The sequence below is a fragment of the Peromyscus eremicus genome, chromosome 9 (genome assembly GCF_949786415.1).
Source record: "Peromyscus eremicus chromosome 9, PerEre_H2_v1, whole genome shotgun sequence".
In the NCBI taxonomy this organism is placed as follows: Eukaryota; Metazoa; Chordata; class Mammalia; order Rodentia; family Cricetidae; genus Peromyscus; species Peromyscus eremicus.
In genome coordinates this window covers 56,052,074-56,078,514 of record NC_081425.1, presented here as the reverse complement: position 1 = coordinate 56,078,514, position 26,441 = coordinate 56,052,074, and the positions used below count along the sequence as shown (strand labels likewise).

At 46.1% G+C, this 26,441-nt stretch overlaps 1 protein-coding gene across 2 annotated transcripts in view; it reads left to right on the top strand.

Annotated features, from left to right (window-relative positions):
- Window positions 1–13,313, top strand: part of Ccdc25 (coiled-coil domain containing 25) — a 32,317-nt gene extending 19,004 nt beyond the window's left edge. For both annotated transcript variants that reach the window (XM_059273449.1, XM_059273447.1), the window contains exons 5-9: window positions 1,432–1,507; window positions 3,893–3,996; window positions 4,167–4,369; window positions 8,587–8,632; window positions 13,018–13,313. In XM_059273449.1, coding sequence (XP_059129432.1) covers window positions 1,432–1,507; window positions 3,893–3,996; window positions 4,167–4,369; window positions 8,587–8,632; window positions 13,018–13,047 — 459 coding nt within the window. In that variant the 3' untranslated portion in view covers window positions 13,048–13,313. The remainder of the gene's footprint in view (window positions 1–1,431; window positions 1,508–3,892; window positions 3,997–4,166; window positions 4,370–8,586; window positions 8,633–13,017) is intronic.
- Window positions 13,314–26,441: the final 13,128 nt, after the last annotated feature.

Genomic DNA, 26,441 nt, shown 5'->3' with positions numbered 1-26,441 from the left:
GTGGGTCAAACCAAACGGTGGCCTTTACACTTTGGAGTTCTTAGGCCCACCGTTGTGAGCTCTTCCATAGCTGCCGCTGCCACTGCCACCCTGGCTGCTTGTCTTACAGTGGGGACAGCACAGCAGGAAGCAGGAGGGTGCTGGGCAGGAAGAAGTCCTGGGACATGCCCTGACCTCAAGGACCAAAAAACTATGAGTGCCACGAAAGTTCCTTAAGCTCCAAGGTCCATCGCCAGATTGCAGAGCTGCCTTGAAGCCTGGGGTCACCTCAGCTCTGCCATTTACTGGACACAGAACCTTGGTCCAGGCTGGAGGAGTCTGTGGTGGGGGCACTCAACAAGCAGTAGCTACTGATTGATTGTTTTTAACCATCTTGATTGATTTAGTGTGGGGTTGTCACCTCTTACTAGTTTTGCCACTGACACTCAATTGTCGCTTTGTGTAATGACTGTTGTTCTTGATGACAGCACTGTGTTATAGAGGCATAAATTCAGAGCCCTCTGTTTAGATGGTCTGAGAAATACATGGGATGGGATGTGCCTTCAAGTAGTGACAAATTCAGATTTGTCAACATTTATTTATTTAAGAAACTTGTGTACATAATTTTAAATATAGCTGGGAATGTATTTTAGTGGTAGAGTAGTTGCCTAGCATATAGAAGGAAGGCTTTGGGTTCACCTCTCAGATAATACGCACACGCACACACACACACACACACACACGCACACGCACATGCACACACACACTTGAAAATTATGAAAGTTTGAAACCCAGGAGTGAGGTAAAGTTATTTCAGCACTGAGTTCTCTGTAGCATTTGTCCTCTAACGGGTGTTTCTGTAATCCCATGCCTAACAGAACCTGATTCTCAACTGATTTTCTCCACTCTTGCCCCTGGAATGTCTCTGTTCTTTGGAAATAACTTTACGTACTCAGATCTTTGACTGATAGCAATTTTGGTGGAGAAAGTGGCCCCTCTGTCATTTTCCCCTCGTAGTGGTAAATAGTAGGGATCCAACACAAGAGCTTGCCCTGAGTTTGTCCGGGGAGTAGATGGTCTGAGATGTTTGGGATCCAGAACTCCAAGGTGTCTCCCTCAAAGGAAGGCATAGGGACCTCAGCCAGGGAGACTCCCAGATGTCAGAATGTCCAGAAAAGAATGAGGACAAGAACTACTAAGACGTAACTGCAGTTAATATCTTCAGCATAGTTTTTAATGTATTAAGTATAGTTGTCTGTGTTGGTGCCTTCTCTTAGTTCAAGTAGCATCCTCTGGTGAGCATGGTAACTGTACTTCATCTTCAGTGTTCTGTAACCTACCTGAAGAGCCCCTGCTTGCTGTAAGCCCATGCCGAGCAGGTAAGGCAGCAGATGCTGTGAGTGTTCCAGTGACCATCAGTAACAAAAAAGGATCGTTTGGTTTCTGTTGCAGGGAGAGAAGATAGAAGACATTCCAAAGGAGGTTCTGATGGACTGTGCCCACCTTGTGAAGGCCAATAGCATTCAAGGTCAGTTTTCCGAGTCAGTGTGCACTTTTTCTGTGTCTGGAATGAGGTCCATTTTAGCAGACATGCTGTTGACTTGGCATGTGGCTGAGGACAACATGAGATAGGTCTGAGGAAGGGGAGTTTTGCTGCTTGTCAGGGAACTAAAAGCACTTTTCCTCTCCTCTGAGTTTCACTGTCCTTTCTGAGTCTTGGCCTTTGTGACTCTTTCCCTTTGCTTGAATAGGAAGTCATCCAGCTCTGCCTAAGACTTCCGGCAACACAGTGGTGTTGAGAGCTAAGAAGATGTGTCTCGTGGCTTTGTTGTTAATGTTGGCGTCTGCTATTATCATTTGTCATCAGATTTTAAGATGAGAGGGGCTTGTTTCAGTTTTCTTTTAATTTTTTAAATACAATTTTATGTGTATGGCATTTTGTTTGCATGTGTGTCTCTGTGCCATGTGAATGTCTGGTGCCCTTGGAACCCAGAAGAAGGTGTCAGATTGCCTGGAACTGGGGTTACAGACAATTGTGAGCCACTATGTGTGTATTGGGAATTGAATCCAGGTCCTCTGGAAGAGCATCCAGTGTTCCTAACTACTAAGCCATCTCTCCAGCCCCTTTTTTGGGTATTTTGAACCAGGATCTTGCAATGTAGCCCAAGCTAGTGTGGAACTCACTGTGTAGCCCAGGCTAGCATCAAACTCACAATTTTTCTATTTTAGCTTCCTGGGTATTGGAAGTGTAGGTGTGTGTGTGTGTGTGTGTGTGACTACACCAGGCTTAGAGCTAGAGTCTTTAAATCATGCCTTTACTTTTTCCCTTCTCTCCCATACTTTATCCTTCCTTGTGAAGGTTTCGAGTACTTTGACTCTGTTGTCCTTCTTACCCACAAAATCTTACTTAGCTGGTCTGGGCGATCCTTGGGTTCATTATCTTTCAGAAGCTCTCTGGGTGTGCAGTGTGGGTTGGGAACAATCACCCCGTTGTGTTTTAGGCAGTAGTGAAAATACTGGGCTTGGTGCCTGCTTAAGTCTACTAGATAAGATTTAATCTAAAGGGAAGGTGTAAGATGATAACTAGGATGGGGATAGCAGTTTTGAAGACGGTTGAGAGGTAATGAACTAAATAAGTGATGGAGCTAAGAGGTGAGATATAGGGTAGAGTGTAGACCTGGATAGAGAGAGATAACTGGTTATAAATGAAGCTGGAAGATGATCCAGAGCAAACACAGCTGGTAACAGGCATTGGGGGGTCCATGATTACATGATGAGAGCTTGGCAGCCTTCCTTCATGAGACTGGTGTCTTCAGTCTCAACTCAGGCAGCCTTAATAACAAGCTACAAGTGTATACAAAGAGGCCTAAAGTTTGCCTTTTGGAATCACCACTTTTCAACTCCATAAATCAACAGGTTGTTATGAGTGAGGACGTTCTACTTTATGAGTAGAGTAGAGTGCCTTAGCTCTTCAGTTGCTGAAGTAAACAATGAAGCAAGCAAACTGTTTATTCTGTGTTCCAACCTCTTCCACACAGCCTTGTTCTTCCCTGTGCCCCGGGTTTGCAAATGAGCCTTGGTTCAAAGAGCTGTTGACTCCTCATTCTTGCCTCAGTTTCTTTCTTTCTAGAGAAAACACAGGGGAAGAGGTGACATGGTGATTACTCCCCTTCCTCCCTCAGCCATCCACAGTGAGTGCTCACATAGCATGATGTGAAGCTGAGCCCAGGTTTCACTCCTGATGAGTTAGTACCAAGGATGCTGCTGAGGACTGAAGAGAACTGTGAGTCTGCAGAGGACACTCCACCTGCAGCAGCTCTGTAGTTACCAAGTGCTTTCCTGCTCCACACCACGGGAGCGGGGATTAAGCTCGCTGGTTTCTGCTAAACTGGCTCATTTTAGGTCAGAATCATAGGTTTTGTTTCCGGGAAAAAGGCTCCACTGATAACCAAACCAACCTTCCTAAACGTGGTGGTTTCCTCAATGTCAGATGGGGTCGGAGAGTGATAGGCACCTCTCAGCTCACATGGCTGGTTAGGTATCGCCAGGCTGGCTCTCTGAAATCCCAGGCTGTGGCTGGATTTTCCTGGCTAGCCATTACTACCTCAAAGATTCCTTCAAGAGTCTAAGGAAACTCAGGCAGTCCTTTTCTCTTGAAAACTATGCACCTGATAATTTTGCATTCAATTTTAGGGTGTTCTTGGAAGTCCCTAATGTTAGTCATGGACCCTTGCTTTTTCCACTGTAATACTTTGGCTTAATGTTTGATTTCCCTCTTGCCTTTGGTGCTTCGGGACATCAGAGGTGTGCTTTTCTCAAGCCTTATCTGGGGTGGATGATGTTTTGCTGTGGGTGAGGGCTGCGCCACTCAGTTTCATATTTCCTGCCTGTTGAAGACGGTCTCTCTTGGCAGGTTGCAAGATGAACAACGTTAATGTGGTATACACACCATGGTCTAACCTGAAGAAAACAGCTGACATGGATGTGGGGCAGATAGGCTTTCACAGGCAGAAGGATGTAAGTGTTCATACCACCCCAGGAGGGGAGCCTGACTCCAAGCTGAGTGTGATGTTCCTAAGGGTGTTAAACTGGGCGACTAAAGCCCTGGGAGGCCAAAGCCTTGCCCCTCCTAGGTGAGAGAAAATAATAAGGCTAAGTACTTTTCCCCTTACCTCCCTCCCTCAAAGGTCAAAATTGTGACAGTGGAGAAGAAAGTGAATGAAATCTTGAACCGATTAGAAAAAACCAAATCGGAGAAGTTTCCCGACCTAGCAGCAGAGAAAGAAGGTCGAGACCGTGAAGAGAGGAATGAGAAAAAAGCCCAGATTCAGGAAATGAAAAGGAGAGAGAAAGAAGAGATGAAGAAGAAAAGGGAAATGGATGAACTTCGGTACGATGGGGCTGTGGTCTTGCTGGTGGTTGACGCAGGTTGTCCCCACAGGCTCTGCTCACACATTTTCCAGGAAGGAGACTGCCCTGGTGGTGGTGTTAAAAAGTGGTTCTGTTGATGGGGTGAATTGCCTTTCATAGAGGTGAAATGGAGGTCTGGCTTTACTTCACTGTATGCCGTTGTGAGCCTTCCTCAGAATCCGGTTTGTTCTTGGGAAAGGAAAAGGTAAAGGAGTGTGTAGTGTTGAGCAGCTGTGCCGTTTGGACAGAGGTGTGGATCTAAGTGACTCAGGGCTGCTCTCAGATGCCTTTGCTGCCTTTGGAAAGTTGCAGGTAGTTAGTGTAATGGGGCCCACTTCAGTGTCCTGCAGTTTTCAACAGCAGTTAAAACACGGCTTGTCTTCTGAAAGCGCAGTGGAGGTGGGCATGAGAATGCTGACTGTATCAGTTTTCTGTTGCTTCTATAACAAGTTGCCCCAAATTTAACTCCTCGAGGCAATGTAGACCTAAGAAGTTCTGACTAATCCAAACAGGAATCGGCAGGGCAGTTCCTTTCCGGAGGCTCTCGAGGAGACTCCCATTTCCAGAGGCTGCCCACGTTCTGTGCCTTGTTGTCCTTGTGCCTTCTCTGCTTTACGGAGCCATGTGACTAGATGAGACATAATCACACCATCCCAGTAATCTCCCTGCCATGTAGAATGGTCACAGCTGCACAGTGTGTTCCTGTGCGGTGTGCTTCTAGTGCATGGTTCTCAACCCTCCTAATGCTGCAACCCTTTCGTACAGTTCCTCATGTTGTGCTGACCCCCAACCATAAGATGATTTCACTGCTACTTCACAACTGTAATTTTGTGACTGTTATGAATCATAATGTAAATAGGATATCTGATATGTGACCTCCAAGGGGGTCCTGACCCACAGGTTGAGAACCACTGTTCTAGCTCTTTGGATGTGAACATTCTAGGGGAGGGAGAGCTTCAGGACCGTCATTCACCTGCCACACTGAGTGTGCCACTGCACTTGAATAGGCACCTTGCTCCTGTTTTTGTTCGAGTGAGATGTTGGCTTTTTTTTTGCCATAGCTAACCTCAAACTGGTAAACCTGCATCTGCATCCTGAGTGCTGGAATTACTGGGATGTACCAGTATACCCAGCTCCCTCTTGTTTTTCTTTTCATTTTTTTTCTCTCCTTAATGTAGTGCTGGGCATTGAACTAGGGCCTCATGCATACCAGGCAAGTGCTGTAGCACAGAGCTCTGTCTCTGAGGCCCTTTTTGTTTCCCTTAATGGGAAGTTGCCCTCATAACTTGTAGTCATGGAACTCCTGGGTTTCCATGGATGCCATTCATGGTATGTGCACCAGAAAAGGCATAAGACTGGTGTGGGGTGGCATCAAATAAAAGCCAGCTATCTGGCCTTGCCCTGGGTTCTTAGGAAGCCTGCTGGGCAAGAGCACAGCTGCTGTGATCATATATGCTCAGGCGTGAGGCCGCTGCTTGTGTTCCTGTCCAGGTTCTGCTGAAGCTGAAGGACTGGCTTCTTTTAGGGTCGAGCATTCAGAAGGGGGCTCTGGAATGTCATCCTGCTCTGCTCTGCTCTGCAGCAAGCCCTACATAGACTGGGATACTTGCTGTGGCCTGCAAATAAGAGCCCGCTACGGGTTGTTAAAAGTGGCTCACTCTGGTACTGTTTGTGAATCAGGCAAGCAGGATTTCCAGCTAATTCTTGTTTTTAGTTGGAGCAGGGAAATATATGCCTTGAAGAAAACATGACTTTCTGTTTCCTTTGCATCTTGAACAGTTTTGTTTAGAGACATGGATGTTTAGTGTTCGAAGCACAATGTCACTTCATTTGCATCTTTGCCAAGGAGGAAAGATGACACTTTGAACATTTACCATCTGTCTCACACCGTACTTAAAAGTGCTTCCTGCGTGTCCTCACGGAGCAGCCAGATATTCTGGGAGTCTGAACAACATCAAGCAGCTTGCTGAGCGCTATAGCTAAGTGTGTGTGTTTGACTGTTAAATCCACACACTACTATGTTCTGCTGCGTTACACAATACTCATTCAGAATACATAGATCCACACACTACTACACTCTGCTGCCTTACACAATACTCATTCAGAATACGTAGAGTAATAGAGAGATGCTAGGGTTTACCTGAAATGCATTCTTGGTTTTGAGTTAAGCTATATACTATTAAAGTTGGGGGGGGGGTAGTATTTATTAGTTTCAAAAGTTACAAGCATTTAAACAAAGACCCCATTAACAAAAACTGTTTTAGTATCTTCTAGGTTTGTTTTTAAAGTATCTCCATTAAAACGATTCATGGAACTGAGGGGAAAATTCTCCATCTTGCAGAGTAAACTCTCCTCCAGAAGGTCAACCAACCCTTCATTTTCACCCATTTGTAACCATCCTATGAGCTTCAGTTGTGTGGTCCCTGGTACTCACAAGCCGTCCAAGTGGCGGTCCATCACAAGCTTCAGAAGGCAGAGCATGAGGCAGGGCCACTGTGTCAGTGAGATGATAGCCTGTCAGGGCTTCTTCCACAAACTCGGTACTTCATTTTGTAAAATCTCCAGCAACAGGCGTTATGCTTCCAACATTTGGTGGGCTTGTTTTTGAGACTTTGAGACACAGGGTCTTACAATCAGCCCAGGCTGGCCTCCAATGAAGCCTGGGATTTCACACCCCTCCACCCCCATAATCTATTTGAATACACTTAACATGCTAGCATCTCTTTAAGTTCTATCTTTGAATCTTCTAACCAATAGATCAACTCTGTGCTTCTTACCGGCTTTATTTTAATCCTGTGTTTTATTTGATTTTTTGAATTATATCAAACACTTACGAACATGAAGTTGAGTCTACCATGTAGACTACCATATAGTCTACCATATAAACCAAAAGACAAAAGCAGTGATCAGGAAAATGGAGTTGGTTAGGTAGCATATCAGAAGTTGGACTGTTATAACAAAGGAGCTGGGGGTGTTTGAAATTGGGGGATACAAGTTAGAACTTGCGGCTGTGTAAGTTCTGAAGTTACAGAACTGAGGCTGAAGTTCAGGACGGAAGTGCAGTGGGAAGTCACAGGCCAATGTGTCACCAGCATAAAGACATAAACTTGGGTTCCAGGCAGAGCTCTTCAGCAAGGAGAGTCACATGCAACTGGATAACTGTAAGTGGCAGAGAGGAAACTGAGACTCACCTGCAGTTCTGAATCCGTTGTCCCTGATACAAGGCCAGAGTCAGGCTCTTACAGGAGCAAGTAAACAGGAAAAAGTGTGTTTAGTGACTTGAGAAGACTCAGCATAGTTCCTAGGTGTCGTGGAGTGTTTGTGGGGAAGTGGGCTTGTAGGCAGGAGTAACATTTGGAAGGCATCATCAGCACAAAGCCTTGGTCAGAGGGTGACCAGTCTCTAAGAGGGGACTGCTCTACCTCCTTTTTATTGCTCATTGCCTTTTAAAAAAAAGAGGACTAGGGGTTGAACCCAGGGCTTTGTGCTTGCGAGCACTCTATCACTGAGCTATATTCCTTTAAAAAAATATCTTGAGATACAGTCTCACCAAGTTGTCCAGGCTAGTCTCAAATTCATGATTCCCCTGCCTTAGATTCCATATGGCTGGGATCATAGACAAGTGCCACCATACCCAAACTCCTACTGCTGTCTACTGTGACTGATGCTTTGTGTGCCGGGATTCTTCCTGTTGATTGTAAGCTCCCGCAGAGCCTTGTGACCCCTTGTACAAAACAGCATTTTCATGTGTAGTCAGTCATTGTATCATGAATGAATACATGAAACTGGCTTCCCTCATAGAGTAATTCTAGAAGCTGACAGCAGATGGTAGCCATCTGCGGGATGCGGGTTTTAGGGTGGTCACCATCTGCGAGGTGTGGGTTTTAGGATGGTAACTGTCTGCGGGATGCGGGTTTTAGGATGATGGTAACCGTCTATGGGATGCGGGTTTTAGGGTGGTGGTAACCGTCTATGGGATGCGGGTTTTAGGGTGATGGTAACCGCCTATGGGATGCAGGTTTTAGGATGGTGGTAATCGTCTGTGGGATGCGGGTTTTAGGGTGGTGGTAACCGTCTATGGGATGCGGGTTTTAAGATGGTGGTAACCGTCTGCAAGATGTGGGTTTTAAGATGGTGGCCACACATGAAATGCTTATTAAGTGATAACCTTACTTTAACTGTTTTCTTTCCTTCCAGGAGCTACTCGTCGCTAATGAAAGTTGAGAATATGTCCTCAAATCAAGTAAGTTCACGTTTCTTGCTCTAATGTTGTGCCTTGAAATACTCCACAGAGAGTCTGGTAATTGAGTTACTGACTTGTTGCAGATTGCTTGCTGTGAGTGAGATCTAGCACACTGAGGGTAGATTCTGGCAGCCATTGCCTGCCTGCCCTGTGGTCTGGTGTTTGCTTTTGTACGGGTCACTTCACGGGAGGAGAGTCGGACGCCTCACCTGCTGTGACGGGCCAGCTAGTTAGTGTTGCATGGTGTGTCTGTCAGCTCTCTCTTACTCTAACACCATACCTGAGATAATCAGCTGAGGAAGAAAGAAGCTTTATTTTGACTCAGGATTTGGGAGGTTTGGGGCTCTGGTCAATGGCCCTGCTGCTTTGGGTCCTACATTAAGACAGTGCTTCGTGATGGGAAAACCTGGGCAGTCAAGCTGCTCACCTTATGACAGATGAGAAGCAAAGAGGGCAAGAGAAAGGGGAGAGTCCAGTACCTCAGAAGGGCATGCCTCAGTTACCTGACTTCTTCACGCCAAGCAGCACTTCTCCCAGACGTACCATGGGCTGGAGAACAAGCCTTCGGCACATGGCCTTGGGGGACATTTCCAGACCCAGACTATGGCACGGCACTGTAATCAAGTTCCTTCCTCCTTCTGTTTCCAGGCTTTTGAACATATTTGCATTTATTAATTTCCTCTACTAATATGGCTATAGATTTCACAGTATAGTTAAACAGAACCAGAATTGCACCTTTCAATGAAAAATACATGTACCAAATGCAGAGATCATCTATTACAGCCTAAATACCAACACTGATTTTTTTCATACTTGTTAAGACCAGGAATAAGTGTTGACCTGTTTCAGGTTTTTTGTTTGGTTTTGCTTTGTTGCTCAGGGTGCCATGAAACCCTCCTTCACCCAGCCTGGTCCAGACTCTCTCTTCCTGCCTCTGCTTCCCAAGTGCTGGCATTAGAAGTGTGCACCGTCACATTTGGCTCAAACCCTTTTATAATATGGTTTTAAAATGCATGCTTTAGGTCTATATTATCAGATATGTTAGAGTTGAATTGCAAATGCTGTTTAAATGAAAATTAAGTTAACAGTTGTCTTCTTTAGTCGTACTAGCCTTGTATGGCCCAGTGGCTACTATTTCAGCACAGATGAAGAGCCTGCCATTACTACAGAAAATTCTGTTAAGTGTCTCAGTTTCCCACTTAAGGTTATCTATTCAAGCTCCAAGTTAAGTGCATGAATTGGAATCAGTAGGATTTTAGACTTTGTTTATATCCAATACCTGTCCATCAATGTGTAAAAATGTGCCGGGCGGTGGTGGCGCACGCCTTTAATCCCAGCACTCGGGAGGCAGAGCCAGGCGGATCTCTGTGAGTTTGAGGCCAGCCTGGGCTACCAAGTGAGTTCCAGGAAAGGCGCAAAGCTACACAGCGAAACCCTGTCTCGAAAAACCAAAAAAAAAAAAAAAAAAAAAAAAAAAAATGTGTCTTTACTCCCACCTCTGTGAAGGACTAAATTTTTGAGTCTCCTTTATGAGTTAAGATGTATCTTTATAAATTATTTCTGAAAAATTCCAGAATAGCACTGTGTAATCCAACAGGTCTGAGTTTGAAGTCAAGAGATTTAAACTGTCACTAGGGTGAGCCTACATTTTTAGCCTTTCTGGGGGGATATTGCTCAGTACAGAGACATTACCTCATGAGGATGTTGTAACCTGTAAACAAGGGTGTGCCGTGAAGACCGTGCTAGACTCTGTCGTGGCATAGGTCCTCGTCATTGGTCCTTACTGAGTCCTGAGTTTGTTTGGCCCTCTGCACATTATTCTTGGCTTTCTGAAAACTCAGAACAGTTTAACATTAGCAGAAACCTGTGATAGATTCCAAGTCCAATTCAGTTAAAACTAATGCTCCTGCCTCTGCTCTGCTGACTAGTACTTATTCAAAGTTTGTATTTAGAAGCTTTCTACCAGAAATCTGGCCTGTGTTTCAGCTTTGTACATATCATTCCTGTCATGGTAGATCTTAAAAGCTTATATGTTTTCTGGAGTTGGAAACACACATCATCATCATCATCATCATCATCATCATCATCTCTTGATATCTTTGAGGCATTGCTTCCAAGGCCCTAGGAATATTAAACTCTGAACTCTGTAGATGTTCAAAACCCTTATGAAATGAAAAAATATTATATATAACTTATACTTTATCTCCCCATGTGTTTTATTCTGTCTATTGTTATTTATACCAAATACAATGTAGATGCAAAGAGTTGTCACAATGTGTTGCTTAGGAAATAATGGCAAGACAAGGGCCTGTGCCTGTGTCTCTGGGATTCCTAAGTGCTTTCTGTCTACATTTGGTTGAATCTGCAGACAGACTCCCACAGATACAGAGGACCAGTGGTGCATGTGTATGCACAGATACTGTCACTAAGAGCCTCCAAGACTACAGTGTTCAACTAGAGACTAATGCTCACCAGTCCGCCTTCCCCCCTACTCTGTTCTTGCTGTTGTGGGTGAGGTGCTCAAATGGGAAGGCTTCGGTCTCCTTGTAACATTTCCTGTTCTCTTACCATCTTGTTTTTAGCATTCAAAGACTGATGCTTAGGTGAGATGGGACTGTGCAAGCTTATCAGGAAGAATGCTGGTCTCCGTCTGAGCTAATTTTCATCTAAACTTTTAGTCTTCTATTTAGCATAACCTCTTTAACTGTAATTTTCAGTCCTTTTTGATTTGGACTTGGAGGCATAGATTGCTACTGTTACATTCCTCTTGCTTACCAGTTTATCACTGGGTGACAAGAGGTGTATCTTTTAAGCTGAATAATACAGGGACTGGGAAATCTGAAAAGTAGTAGTTGACCAAGGAAAGTCCTGGACCGTAGATGGATAGTTAGACATTCCTCCAATCCCAGAACACCTGCCCTTGGGCAGTGGGAACTCTGCACACACATCCAACGTATAGCCCCTGCAGGGACTTTGCCTTTCCTTGGTACCTGCCAGGTACTCTTACTCAGTTCTTTGTCCTCACTAGCTGGGCAGAGAAGCTGGTATTTGCAGATGTATGCTGACTCCTTCTGATGTCTCAGATGCTGCTCCTGAAGTTTAGGACTCTGAGGCAGTCAGTCCTGGTACCAGAACAAAACACAAACAGTTGAGCCAAGTTTCCTGTGGTTCTGATTCCTGTGCTAATTAAAGAGAAGCACAAGGCTCAGCAGTTAAGAGAGTTCTCTGCTTCTAGTGGACCTGGGTCTCTCCCTGGCACCCACACAATGGCTCACAACCTCTTCAAACTCCAGTTGCAGGGGTCCAGTGCCCTCTTCTGACTTCCTAATGTTTCTGCATATGTGTGGTGTATGCATACACTCTCTAAAATATCTTTTTAAGAAGGGGAAGAGGAGCAGCACAGAGATGTTGACTAAAACCAGAGAAAAACAGCCTTTATAAAAACCACCATTTTCTACCCTCACCTAATATTTTCCTACCATTTCCAACAAGGGTCCTTTTTTTAAAAAAAAAAGAGCCTAAGTTGTACCTCTGTCTCTTGGCAGTATTGGTGTTAAGCAATACAAGATAGAAGGGGAGGCCAGTGCAGTGGCCAGTGCTGACACCAGCCAGCCATGGTGCCAGAGAAGACCCCTGCCAGTGTGTGCTGATGAAAGGCAGCTGGGGCTGCACCTGTGTGTGGCCTGTGGGACTTACCAGCCGTGCAGCAAGATTGGCCCTTTACCCGGGCGCTGTTGCTTGATTACTAGCCTTTGTTTGACTGAAGGACTTTAACTACTAAAAAGGAGGAAAAGTAGTTAACTATCATTTGAAATCAGAAATCTATGAAAATCATGAGGTTCAAAATACTGGGGTTTAGCACACAAATTTTTGCATTTGGCAGGTTGTTGGCACAAGGAATCAAGATATTGTTCATTAGTGTGCTTGTTGAGGATTGGTCTTTTTCTAAAATTGTGTGTGTTTTAAGGTATCTGGCATGACATGAGCTGTTAAGTCGCTCCAGGGACACAGGTTCTATAGCCCTCACCTCAGTTACTCACTTCTTAAAGTTGAGAATTCATGCGAAATGATTAGCTGTTTACTACCTTCTGCAAAGTTGCCTTTACTTGTAGCTGCTCTCCTCACACCCTCTGAGTTGGGGTGAGCTTTCTGTTGGAACTTGGAAGTTGTGGTAACTGGCACCTTGGAGGCTATGGCTACTCTCCCTGCTCGTTCTAAGAGCTAATGACACGAAGCCGTGGTGAATTTGGTCATCTTCCTGCTAGCTTCCTAAACCCCGAGATAAGGAATAAGAAGAGGGGTCGTGGGTTAGCATGGTAATAAACGTTAAGTACAGACTGACTGTCCTCAAGGCCTTCATACATTGACTTTTTTGTCCACTACAGGATGGTAACGATTCGGATGAGTTCATGTGAGCTGAGCAAAGGACCCTGGGAAGACATGAATGTGCAGACCATTACAGATCTTTTGATTTCATCTATGTTCTGAATTACAGAAACCAACCAACCAAAATCCTACCTTCATTCTACATAGACATCACTCATTTTGGAGCTTTTTGTTTTTTTTAAGTCATTCTTTTTGCTGATGAAAAGAACAGATGTGTAATATAGTTGAACTTGAAGACAACTTACAACTCTAGGAAAAGAAAAATCGTTTTGGCAGAACATATGTCAGTACCTCATGAAGGCTGGCTGCCTCTGTTCCTGAGATAGACGTTTGAGCAGACCAACTCTGGAAAGTGTTTCCGTGGCTGTGGTCTGTCCTAGAAACAGACATCATCACAAAATGCGTTTCCTATTTCTGAAATATCTCTTCTTCTCATAAGACTGCTGGTGGGTTACTCGGGCCAGGGCCCCTGATGACGATTTCCTGATTGGAAGAAGGGTCTGTGAGTTTTGAAGACAGTGGTAGTACTTAAGACTTGGATTTCAATATTGAAGTTCTCTCTTATTGGTTTCAGGGTAGCTAGCCCAGCCCTTAGCTTCTTCCAAGGGTCATGTTCTCATCCTCAAGGTGAGGGACCTTGTCTTAGCATCGTGGTTACACAGTTGATCTTAACCAAGTTTAGGAACTTGTTACCTGAACTACAAGTGACGCAAGCCACAGATGTGACAACTAGGCTCTGAAGTCACTTCTCGGTGTGGAGGGAGACAGGAAGGGGCGCTCTGCCGGTAGTGGGAGTGACACTGCCTCATTTTTGTCTTGACTATATCATGAAACAAAAGTCCACAGTGGTTGTGAGTTTTCAAAAGCATCAAGCATTTTCTTAGTCAGCAAGTCATCTGTTTCCTTACTTTGAAATAATATTTATTTTGAACTGTAACCCCAGAGTTATAGGCTCGGTGACGTCACACAGAGCACTGGTACTGGTCTGTAGGCTGGGTGATGTCACACGGAGCACTGGTACCGGTCTGTAGGCTGGGTGACGTCACACGGAGCACTGGTACCGGTCTGAACCACCTGCTGTCCAGGAGACACATTTTTATTGCAGTGTTTAAGGGAACCCCTGTAGAGACACAGCAAAACAATGAGAGAGAAGAGAGGGCCAAGCCTGCTGGGAAGTGGCCTGCAGACCCATATTTTCGCATACCACCACACAGTGCCCACAGCTCTAGGGTGCTGAGCCAGCAGAAATGATTTCTTCAGCAAATGTACCAGCTGTCATCACTGAAGTATGGGCAAACCCAGAAGACCTATGATGCCTGGTACTTCAAGTTGAGTATGAGTTGAACTGGAAAATTCCCTGAGGCATACATTACTCATTAGCCAAACTTGAGGGGGTATGGAAGCCAGCACCAGAGGGTGTATGTATGTATGTATGTGTGTGTGATATTTAGACTGGAGTTCTGTGATTTTAAAAAATTATAATAAAGTATCATTTTTATCAGAAAAGACATTGATATATGAATTCTTAGAACTTTTTTTTTTTTAAGAGCAGCCCCACCTCCAAGCCAGTTTGAGGCTAATTGCTGTAAAACATTCAAATAGGTTCCTTCTGTGAACTCAAGGTCTCGTGCATTTGAGGTAGGCACTAGACCACAGCCCCACCCCACTCAGGCTCTGCTGTGGGGCCTGCAAGGGTGACCTCCTTTTCTCAGATCTGAGCAGAACAAGTATGAACGGGTGGCAGGGTTGCCCAGTCCTGCAGCCCTCCTGCCAAGTCCCTGTAGACATGCCTTTAATGCTTCGGCTCCATTAGTTCTTGGCTGTGGACACGTCATGGGAGGCTTTGCTGCCACCATTTCCTGTGTCTCCTCTGTATCTGCAGAGCCTTGAACACACATAGGGGGAGCTTTGGAAGAAGATGTTTTCAATGTCCGGTGGCTGGGGTCTGGATTCTAAGTCGGTCAAAACTACACTTACATATCTGGGCCTCTCCTGAGTTCTCCGAGTTGAATGCCTGGCTTTCACTCCTTTAGCTCTTCTATGCCAACTGTCCCCTGCCTCTTTACCCTATTTTATGTTTTTCCAGTTCACTTTGTCTCCGGGAAAAGCAGAGAAGTATTCTTGTAAGGACATAGTTCGCGAATCAGACTGCCGTCATCCAGACCGTCTTTCTTGCTACTGGCATGTGTCCTAAGTGTTTGATAGAGGAGTTCCAGGCTTTTGTATGCTTATGAGCTGTGCCTTTGATCAGATCTGTGTGGTGTGTATGAGCGTGTGTGCATGTGTGTGTGTGCATGTGTGTGTGTGTGCACATGCCCTGCCATCTATTTCCAGTTTCCTGGCTTGCTCTCTGTGCAGAGGAGGCCCACCTTATCACTAATGAACTTCACAAATGTCTGTTGTCACATTTGGGTAGTTACAGCTTTCTCATTTCTTACCTTTTGCTGTGAGGCCAGGATGCCTAGGCAAGGCAGCTTTTGATACGGTGCTTATGTTGGAACAAATCGGCAAAGCTCTGACATCAGCAGAGCAGGTGCAGGCTTTAGCTGAACCCATCCAGGATCTTTTTGTGTTCTCTTGTTTAAACTCTTTCTGGAAGCGTAGATACTACAGAGCCTTTTAGTTGTTCCTAGTCAGTGATCCTGTTTCCCCACCCCCAGGAAAAAGTATTGTTAAGCTACACAGAAAACAAGACTCTACTTCAGCCTCCAGCTTGACAGGAAGCTGTGCCACCCTGTGTGTGTGTGTGTGTGTGTGTGTGTGTGTGTGTGTGTGTGTGTGTGTGTGTGTGTGCGCGCGCTCTTGTTTTTCTGAACTGTGACTGTTTATGGGGAAAACTGAGCAGGGTGACAAATTGGAGAATTAGAGCAACCTTCCAGCTTGTCTCCCTGTTCTTCTTTGAAGCTCAGCATGTGGATAACATCCCCAAATTGAAAATGGCCATATTAGAGTGGATGGGTGACCTTTCAGTTTTCAAGTAGAGCATAAAATAGCAAGCCACAATCAAAACGTATAAAGTTAGAAGCTCCAATTCCAGACCAAATGTCAGTCTCCACCCACCTTCCTCCAGGTTTTGCCCCCGCCAGTTTTCTAAAGCTGTGCTTTGTGGGCGCTCTTCCCTGCAAGGCACACAGGAGCCCGGCATGGGCAAGGTTCCATGTGCGTCCTGTTATTTCAGTTGTGAGACAGTCGGCCATGGCCACTGTTTTGGAGGGGTGGTCTGTAAAACAGCACGGCCTCATCATTTGAGTAGAGCCGTGTGTGCTGGCAGCTTTCTCCATGGTTGCTCTCCCGGGCTCAGCCTCTGTCGTGGGACATGCGTAGTGCCTTTAGGAGAGTCAGGAGGGGATTCTTGTACAACATGTGGCAAGCGATACCTTTTAGTCACTTCTGGACCTGAGCAGGGGGAGAGAGCAAATCAAAGAATATCACCCAGAACCAGAATCTAGAAGCCCATGATATTTAAGCACTAACATGCAGTTTGACTCCCTGTCTACCCCAAATTCTTACTGGTCTGCCTGATGTTTGGGCTGGTAATGTTAATCTGTGCTGTGCTGTTATAATATAACTCGAAGCTGGGCAATTTATGTGCAAACGATTTACTTGGTTTGCGATTCTGGTGGCTGGCTTGTCCAGACGCCATGGTTCTAGCATCCTCGTGAGGGCCCTCTTGACTGTCAGGTCACAGAGAAAAGGCAAGGGAAATGGCTGCATTCAGAAAGGACCAGGGACGGGGTGTAGGGGAGGGCAGGCTCTATGACAACCCACCCATGTGGGAACTGATTCCTGTGAGACCCATCAGTCCATGATGGTGGAGTCGCTTCGCAGTCATGCAGGTCCGTACTTCCTGGACCAAGCTTCCAGCACGTGAGCCTGGAGGGGACAGACCCCAGTAGGTAGAATGAAGCCACAAATGTGAAGGCTTCCTGCAATGGTTTCCCCAGTGACCAGAGGGCTCTTGGTTGGTATTCTGTTGGTTCTAAGTTTCATCACAGCACACACTGTAGTGGTTACTTAGTGTTTAGAGAGAGAGAGAGGCAGGTAATTTTCTCTCAGCCATTCAAAAAACGAGTATTTGAATTCTCTTTTAAATATACACTTTTGCTGTCCTGTGGTGGTGCACACCTTTAACCCCAGCACTTGGGAGGCAGAGGCAGGTGGATCTCTGAGTTCGAGGCCAGTCTAGTCTACAGAGTGAGTTCCAGGACAGCCAAGGCTACACAGAGAAACCCTGTCTTGAAGAACAAACAGACAAATACACACTTTAATGTAATCTCTGAGGATTTCATACAAGCATACAATTTATTTCAGTCATATCCACCCTCTGCTTCTCTTTCTAATTCTTCCCAGATCCCCTCCCATGTCCACTTCCCAACTTCATGTCTCTTTTTTTAAATAGCTCACTGAGTCCAACTAGTGTTGCCCGTATGTGCTTGGGTGTGAGTGGGTCCGTCTGCAGGAACATGGTTAAGCTACAAGGGACCACACTCAGAAAGAAAAGTGACTCACCCTCTCCAAGCAACCACCAACTGTCAGTAACTCTTCAGCTAGGGCTGGAGGCTCCTTAGTACACAGCTTGACATTGAGATATATGTACATTGAATTACGTGTACCTCTTGTCTTCTGTGGGCTACTTTCTACTTCTCTGATTTCACAGCTGCATCAGCTGTTAGAGGAGCTCTGGGCTTTTTACCATAGTGTTGTGATTGCATTGCACCCCGACCACACAAAACACAGAACAGGACCTTGCCATTGGCATGCTCTGACTGGTACCAACTCAGCATTTTCTACATTTATGACCAGCCATGGGGGATAATTGTTCATCCTGGAAGGTCATGTAGCTTTCTCTGGTTCTCAGACCTGCTGATTAGATGTTAATACTGAAGGCTGGAAAACGGAAGAATTCTACAAAGTTAGTTTCCTTCACATCTACCCCGTCCTACAACCCCTGGAGCAAAGGCACTCGCCACACAAGCCTGGTACAATTAGTTTATATCCAGAACCCGTGTAAAACAACAGGAGAAAAAAAAAAAAAAGCCAAAGCTGAATACAGCAACAGGCATCGAAATCCCTGTGCTCCTACCAAGAGATGAGAGGTGGAGACAAGAAACTCATAGTCTGCTAGCCTGAAGTACAGGATAGCAGAAACAGCAAGAGAGATCCTGCCTCAAAGCAAGGTGGACGATGCCTCAGCTCCCAACAGCTGTCTTCTGACCTCCACATACATGATGTGGCACATGCCTGTGCCCATGCACACACACATACACACACACACACACACACACACAAACACACACACACACACACACACACACATCCCTGAGCTCCGAAAATGGCCCATAGAGAATGAGAGAGCCATTTGTGTCCTCTGCTGGAGGGTAAAGGGTGAAGAGGAAGCAAGTTTAGGTAGGACCAGGACTAGCCTTGGGCAATTCTAGACCAGTTCCCTATTGTCTTTGATTCTTTCCCCACACTTAGCTTGCTCCCTTAGCCAGATGGGGCCTGTCATCTCACCCCATCAGAGGAAACCAGTGGTGTGGGAGAGGAGCTGGGGAAAAGAGCCAAGCAGTATTTGCACACCTGGACTTCAGGGTAGAGCCCTTTTAATCTGCGTGACATTATGAATGACGTGTCTCTCTTCTGGGCCATGATTTGTCCACTGGAAAAATGAACAAGACCAATGCAGAGACTTATAAATTCCAGTGCCATACAGGGCAGGCACCATGCGTAAGGAAGGCAGGCAGGCAAGGTGACTTGGCTTGATTAAAGCCATTCTGAAGATGCAGCAGCACGTCAGTTCCGGTATATGCTGTCACAGGGAAGCTAAGTTTACAGAATAAGCCAGTGAGCTGCACTGAAGGAGGCCAAAGGTCATGGCTTTTCCTCCCAATCACTTTCCTCAACGGGATTTCTCTACCCCACACTTTCACGACATCTTCGGAACAGGACCAAATCCCGCGGTGTTCCAATCACATTCCACTTAAAAACAGCTTCATTTTAAAATATGACTCTTGGTCTCGTTTTAGCCAAAACTTCCATATATATATATATGGAACAACCTTCTATGTACTTGAGGTCTCCGTCCAACCTTTACTCTGTTTCTTCTCCAGCAGCCAGCTCTAAGAGGGTCAGCTACGGAATAATCCCAGAGGGGGTGGAGAGCAGGGACTGTACAAAAGGGGGAAAGGCTGTCTGGGTACGGGCGGCCACCAAGAACAGGTGACCCGCTCGCTGCAAGTTTTTCAAGGCCTTTCTGTGGTTTTTTGGAGCTCACTAGAAACAAATGGTGGATACCACAGCTCCTGGTCCACGGTTCTTTCTGGCAGCTCCTTACCCATGTCTCTGAAATGAGCGAGCCCACTTGCCTGGGCAGGCTGCTCTCCCCAGTGAAGCCTCGATTTACCTGGCCTGTAACCCATCTTTGGTTCTGTTTAACTTTCCTTTCGTCTCTTCACCTGGCCACTGTGGACAGTTCTGACCTGTGTCCCCGGGTAGGCAGGGTCATTCTCCCCGGGGAGACCGTACCAAAGATGGCCCCACAGGTGCAGTGAGGCCTCATTGGTAGATGACATGTCAACCTCTCCCTAGGACTTGGACCCCCACCCCCACCCCAGGCCACTCACAGGTTCTTGAAGGCTCCTGAGTGATGAAGAACTGCAGCTGTCCCCGGAAGCTGGTGGATTTGCTTCTGTGTGGTATGTGTGTCTCTTTTGAGTTGTGCCTTACCTGGTTGTGGAGATGACTGGCTTTTCTGTCTCTGGGCAAGACCCACATGGCGATGTCTTGTAACTGGACTACAGTTGTACACACACACCACTTCTTGCTCTCCATTTTGAGATGTCGTGAACATCTACTAATGTGATATTAAATATCTAGAGTTCTAGGTCAAATTTCTACATTTTTATAGGTTGGCTCCAAGTTTTTCCATAGTGCATGAGCTGTGGGCCACGCATTGCCCACAAACTACCACTCAGTTCTGAGCAGGATCTAGACAGGTTGAGCACTGAGCTTTCTCCCAGCCCTTATGTTCTGAAAATTTATCTTTTTCTGAGAGTTAGTAAAAGCACCAGATGTATTTCTGGTGATAGAAGCTCTTGATTTGTGCCATCCTGTTCAGGCACCATCAGCATCCTGCAGAAATAAGAGATGGAGGGAAGGGCCAGCAGAGGGCAGGAGAGAGTAAGCGGCCTCAGCTTCTGTTTGGGGTGATCCTTAGGAACGTTCACGCTTCTGCAGATGGCCTGCAGCCATCTGGAAGACCTATGCTCCTGGGCAGCAGTGGTGTCTCAGAGTACTTTACCATTGGAATAATAGAAATACAACACCACTCTGATTTAAAAACAACAGAAACAACAAATTACTATCAAGAAGACACTGTGATTGTATTTAAAAACAAAGCTCTGGTTCTGGAGTTGGCTTCTGTCTCTCCTTTGGGCACACAATGTGCAAGTCTCATGGTCTCATCTCAGGGACAGGAGGTGATGGAACTTCAGGGATTATTGGAGCTGCCTCACTCTTCTGTGGTACCCTTTGCAATGGACTAAATAGAAGTCCTGAGCCTTGCCTGGGACACAAGCTCAGGACTTCCCACAGGTATTCCCTTGTGAGAAAGTTATGTTATTTAGCCAGGGTCAGCCTCACAGTGCCTTCAACTACTGGTTACTTTGGCCTCTGGCACTGCAGAGACCTGGCTAGGTTCCTCTGCCATATAATAGCTTGAGAGGTTTGAAGACAGCTGCCAGTTTCTGCTTGTGGCTGCTTCTAAACACTTCATTTGTTATAATCTCATATGACGGTCAAAGGAAAAGCAGGCTCATCATCTGTGGAGTGTGGTCCCCAGCAACTGTTTGCTTGACGCCTCAGAGAGAACAGCCCTTGAGCTCTGCAAGGTCTCCAGCCAGGACCCCAGATGGGCAGAGCATGACAGAGATGATTTTTTGCATATGATGTGGGTCATCTGACTCTGACTCGCATTATCAATCAAAGGCTCCGCTTGACTGGATTGCTCTGGGATTCGGTATTTCCTGCACTGTGCTATACGACTCTAAAGGTTTTCTTTTAAAAAATCAGCAACAAATATACAAAAGAGTATATGAACAGATATAGTCATTTAAAGAGTGACCACAGTGACAGAAGTCCCCGATCAAGAGCCGAGCAGCACCTGCTCCTCAAAGTCCCCTTTGGACACCCCTCCATTCCCACAACTCGTATTTTTGTTATGTTTTCTTCATTGCTTTTCTTTATCTTTCACTCCATGGGCACTCCTCTAAACAGCTCATGGTTAGCTTCTTCCCACTTTGAATTTCATGTGAAATTTATTGTCATTTTTCTCTATAACTTCTACTGAATATTGGGCATTTGTTTATGAGAAGGTCTGCTCACTTCGCCCCCTTGGCTGATCTTGAACACTCATTCCTCCTGCCTTAACCTCTGGAGTGCTGACACTATTGGCCTATATCACCACTACCAGCTTTCAATATTGTTTTGGATGACTTTTCCTGTTAAAGACATCATGTTGGAATTCAGTAAGCTAAGTTGAATTCCAATTAGTTATTCTAATATCACTTTGTGGAGTGTGTGCATGCATGTGTGCAGACACATGTATGTACACCAGTGTGCAGGCCAGAGGTCAACCTTAGTTGTTGCTCCTCAGGTGCCATCCACCTTGGTTTTCTGTTGTTTGGGTTTTGAGGGAGGGGGTGGCACAGTCTCTCAATGGCTTGGAGCTTGCTGATTCAGGTGGACTGGCTGGTCAGCAAGGTTCAGGGATCTGCCTGTCTCTGCTGTCCTGGCCCTGGGATTGCAACATGAACCACTGTACCTGGGCTCTGCTAGCCCAGCACTGGGATTGTAACATGAACCACTGTACCTGGGCTCTGCTAGCCCAGCACTGGGGTTACAACATGAACCACTGTACCTGGGCTCTGCTAGCCCAGCACTGAGATTGCAATGTGAACCACTGTGCCTGGGCTCTGCTAGCCCAGCACTGGGGTTACAACATGAACCACTGTACCTGGGCTCTGCTAGCCCAGCACTGAGATTGCAATGTGAACCACTGTGCCTGGGCTCTGCTAGCCCAGCACTGGGATTGCAATGTGAACCACTGTACCTGGCCCAGCACTGGGATTGCAATGTGAACCACTGTGCCTGGGCTCTGCTAGCCCAGCACTGGGATTGTAACATGAACCACTGTACCTGGGCTCTGCTAGCCCAGCACTGGGATTGTAACATGAACCACTGTACCTGGGCTCTGCTAGCCCAGCACTGGGATTGTAACATGAACCACTGTACCTGGGCTCTGCTAGCCCAGCACTGGGATTGTAACGTGAACCACTGTACCTGGGCTCTGCTAGCCCAGCACTGGGATTGTAACATGAACCACTGTACCTGGGCTCTGCTAGCCCAGCACTGAGATTGCAATGTGAACCACTGTGCCTGGGCTCTGCTAGCCCAGCACTGGGATTGCAATGTGAACCACTGTACCTGGCCCAGCACTGGGATTGCAATGTGAACCACTGTGCCTGGGCTCTGCTAGCCCAGCACTGGGATTGTAACATGAACCACTGTACCTGGGCTCTGCTAGCCCAGCACTGGGATTGTAACGTGAACCACTGTACCTGGGCTCTGCTAGCCCAGCACTGGGATTGTAACATGAACCACTGTACCTGGGTCCTAGAGATCAGACTCTAGTCATCATGCTATCAGCCGACCCACCTCCCCAGCCCCATAATCACACTTATAACCATCATCTACGTGTCTGTAAACATTCTGGTCTATATCATCTACATGTCTGTAAATGCCTTGTCTATATCATCTACGTGTCTGTAAATGCCTTGTCTATATCATCTATGTGTCTGTAAATGTTCTATATATATTATCTACTTGTCTGTAAATGCCTTGTCTATATTGTCATTAGGAAATGGGAAAAGCATTGAATGCAGAATGTCTTGGATACTTCCTTTACTAAACATTCCTTCTGATAGAGATCAGTCTAACATTCAGCATTATTTGGCACACTCCACCAGTTGCAAATCCTCCTGATTTTGCCTTAATCTGGGTGATATTTTCCTCCTTGCTCATATGGCTATTAAAATACCTTGTTTGAAGTGCAAGTAAAAAGTAGTTTTGGTGCTGGACACCGGTAGCACACACCTTTAATCCCAGCATTCCAGAGGCAGAGCCAGGTGGATCTCTGTGAGTTTGAGGAGTGAGATCCAGAACCAAAACTATACAGAGAAACCCTGTCTCAATAAAGCAAAAAAAAAAAAAAAAAGAAGAAGAGGAAGTATTTTTGGCATCTTCATGGTATGCCAGTCCTGCAGCCTTGAAGAAAGGAAGCAAGGCTTCCTTGTATACATAAGGTGGTCCTTTGGATTCCATGAGTTCAACTGTGACTGATGGCAAACTCACCACCTCTAGAGTTCTGGGAATTCACCATTGACCTTTGGAAAATCAGAAGCGCAAATTCAGATCTCTTTTCATGCCTTCTGTGCTTCACAGAAGCACTTGAGAGGTCTCTTCACGGGTTCTCAGTACCTAGGTGGACTTCACATGGTCCAGGAGCCAGTTCTACTGCAGAGAAGGGATGGGAACAGAGTCCTTAATGATCAGCTTCAAGGGACTGGTAGATGACATCACATGTGACTCTGAGCTGTAGGAGTGGGCAGTCTGCCGAAGAGGGGCACAGGAACAGGAAGGAGCAGGTGGACACCCCCTGGAGGTGCTGGGAAGCAGGAACACCAGATCCACTGGAGAACAGAAAGAAGGATTGTTGGAGAGAATAACAGACCCAGGCGGCCTGACTCTCAGCCTTCTGGGGGTGACAATGAGGAGTCAAGGGGCTGGTTTTCTGCATCGCCATGGAAGGAACAGGCAGAGGAGTTGGACAGGAGACAACTGTTCTGGATAAGGAGAAGGGTGAAAGGTGAAAAGGGGGTTAGGATGAATGAACTTTGTAAGGGAAAGTGAAGGACAGCAGCTGTGTGACAGCAACTTCAGGGACTAAGCATTCAGGATGAGAACAGGACATGGCAAGGAGTAAGTCGTGGATGGAGGTACAAGGGGCTGGCAGATCAGTGTGAGGGCTAGAGACTTCTGATACTGACTCACAGCCTCCCTCCAGGGAGAACATGACCTCACTAAACACACAGAAACCCAGAGGCACTCTGACCATAAGCAGGAGTGCGCTGTGGACAGGCACGACCAGGGCCTTTAGTGGGCTTCACTCCCCCAACACACCTCCCAACCCCCCGGGAACAGACAGAGAGTTTATTAACAGGAACTCATCCATCTCCACAACAGGCACATTTTCAGTGGTGTGGAGCAGACATGCGACATGCCCTGTTGCCAGATTGAAACAGCAACTGCAGGGTAATTATGCATTTAAAAACCAGCTATGGGCTGGAGAGATGGCTCAATGGTTAAGAGCACAAGCTGCTCTTCCAGAGGTCCTGAGTTCAATTCCCAGCACCTATGTAGTGGTTAACAGCTGTCTTTAACTGTAGTCCCATGGGATATGATGCCCTTTTCTGGTGTGTGTACATGCAGACAAAACATCCATATACATAAAATACATAAATAAATAAGTCTTTAAAAATGTATAAAAGCCAAGTATACTGAAATGCTTATTAGCCAATTATATGTCCAGACTTACTACTCACAAGCATTTTACTGCAGTTGAGTTACTCGATACCAAACATCAAAATTCACTCTAGGCTAGGAGAGACTTCTAGAGCCCTGGGAAAGAATGTCAAACCCCATCCATATGCTTCTTCCTATATGTCCACACTCACAGTTATGTTTAATTCATAAACTAGACACAATGAAAGAGTAATACAACCACTAATACAATAAAAAGACAGCAATATACTCTGATGAAAGTTATTTACAACTTAAAGATTGCTTATTTCTGCATTTTCCATTTAATATTTTCAGACTGAAGTTCACAGCAGGTAACAGATCGTGGAAAGGGAAATGGCTGCTGAGGGGGAGGGGGGCTGCCATGCCTTCTAGTGTTACGTTCCAGAACTAAGCACCACCTCTTTCTCTCCGAGGCTGCAAAGTGACTCTGGACTTGGATGATTTAGAGGGGCGGGGGAGAATGGTTCTGTGTTTCTGTGGTTATGAGAACACAGACATCTGACCTCAAAAAAGACAAAGACTCACACTTTTTGCTTTTATGCAGTTCTCTGGGATTTTGATTTGTCCTAAGAGAGAGAGAACATCCACCCTTGCTGTACCTTTGAGGCTGAAAAGCTACTTTTACATACGAGCAGCGACGTCTTCTGTGGCCTCAGTCAATAACTCTATCCTTTTGCAACACTTTCCTAAGAAGCATGTCCCAATCCCAAGGGACCCAGGAACGTGACCTGTACCTACTTGTGTCTGGAAACAGTGGGGCTGGAGGGAGAGGTCCCACAGGCTGAGAACCAGGGTTCTATGGAGTCTGAAGAGACCCAGGCCTCCCATCCTCCTTCAAATCCATCCTTTTCTTGCCCATTCTGGTCTAGTATTTGCAGAAGAACTTTCCCCCTTCCAGTTCAATTAAGTTAAAAAGTTCATGAGGCACTTGTTCCCTTCCAGCCTGGCCTGAGTGCTTGGTGAAGGAGATGAGTCCTCCTCGTGAGGTCACTGCTGTCTGTCACCGCTGTCTGACGTCTTAGCAGAGAAGGTAGTGTTTGAAGTATCTCCCAGGGCTGCTCAGAACGTCTCAGGGTGGCTACAAGGGCATCACACAATGCCACAGTGTGTGGAGTGCTCAGGTCAACCGGCGGTGCACGGTGAGTACCTCTGTGTGTTGGTGGCAGAGACAGCACATGAGGATCTGGGGGAGGGCTTAGGAGGATGTAACTAGAGATGAAGACAGCAGGGGAAGTTTGAGCGGGATGGACAAACAGAAAGAGGGTAGTGATAAGGAAGAGGACATACCTTCTCTATAGAAACTTGGCTGGCCCTGGCCTGGGAATCACCCCTCCTCTGTGCTCTCAGGGCCCTTTGTCATGTGGTCAAAGTGTATTCTAGCGGTCTGATATCTGCTTTATTTCTTGAATAGTTGCTATAATTACATAGTTCAAAACAAAAATCATATTTTATATTGAGAAGTCTGGCCCTGCCCTGACTCTGCCCACTCATTCTCCTATACATACCTGTTCTGTCAGGCTGGGTTTGAACAATTACGTGTATTAGAGGCTGGAGAGCTGGCTCAGCAGTCCAGGGAACTTGCTACTCTTGCTGAGGACCTGGGTTCGAGTCCCAGAACCCAGGTGGTAGGCTTATCTACATATAAAACCTAATGGATCCATCCAGTGTTGCTAATACTTCCATGTATTTCGGGATGACCACTTGAGACTGGAGAACCTATCAGGGTGCTCATCCCCAGGGAAGACTGATTCTCTGTCTCTTAGCAGCCCTTGATTGCCTGTAG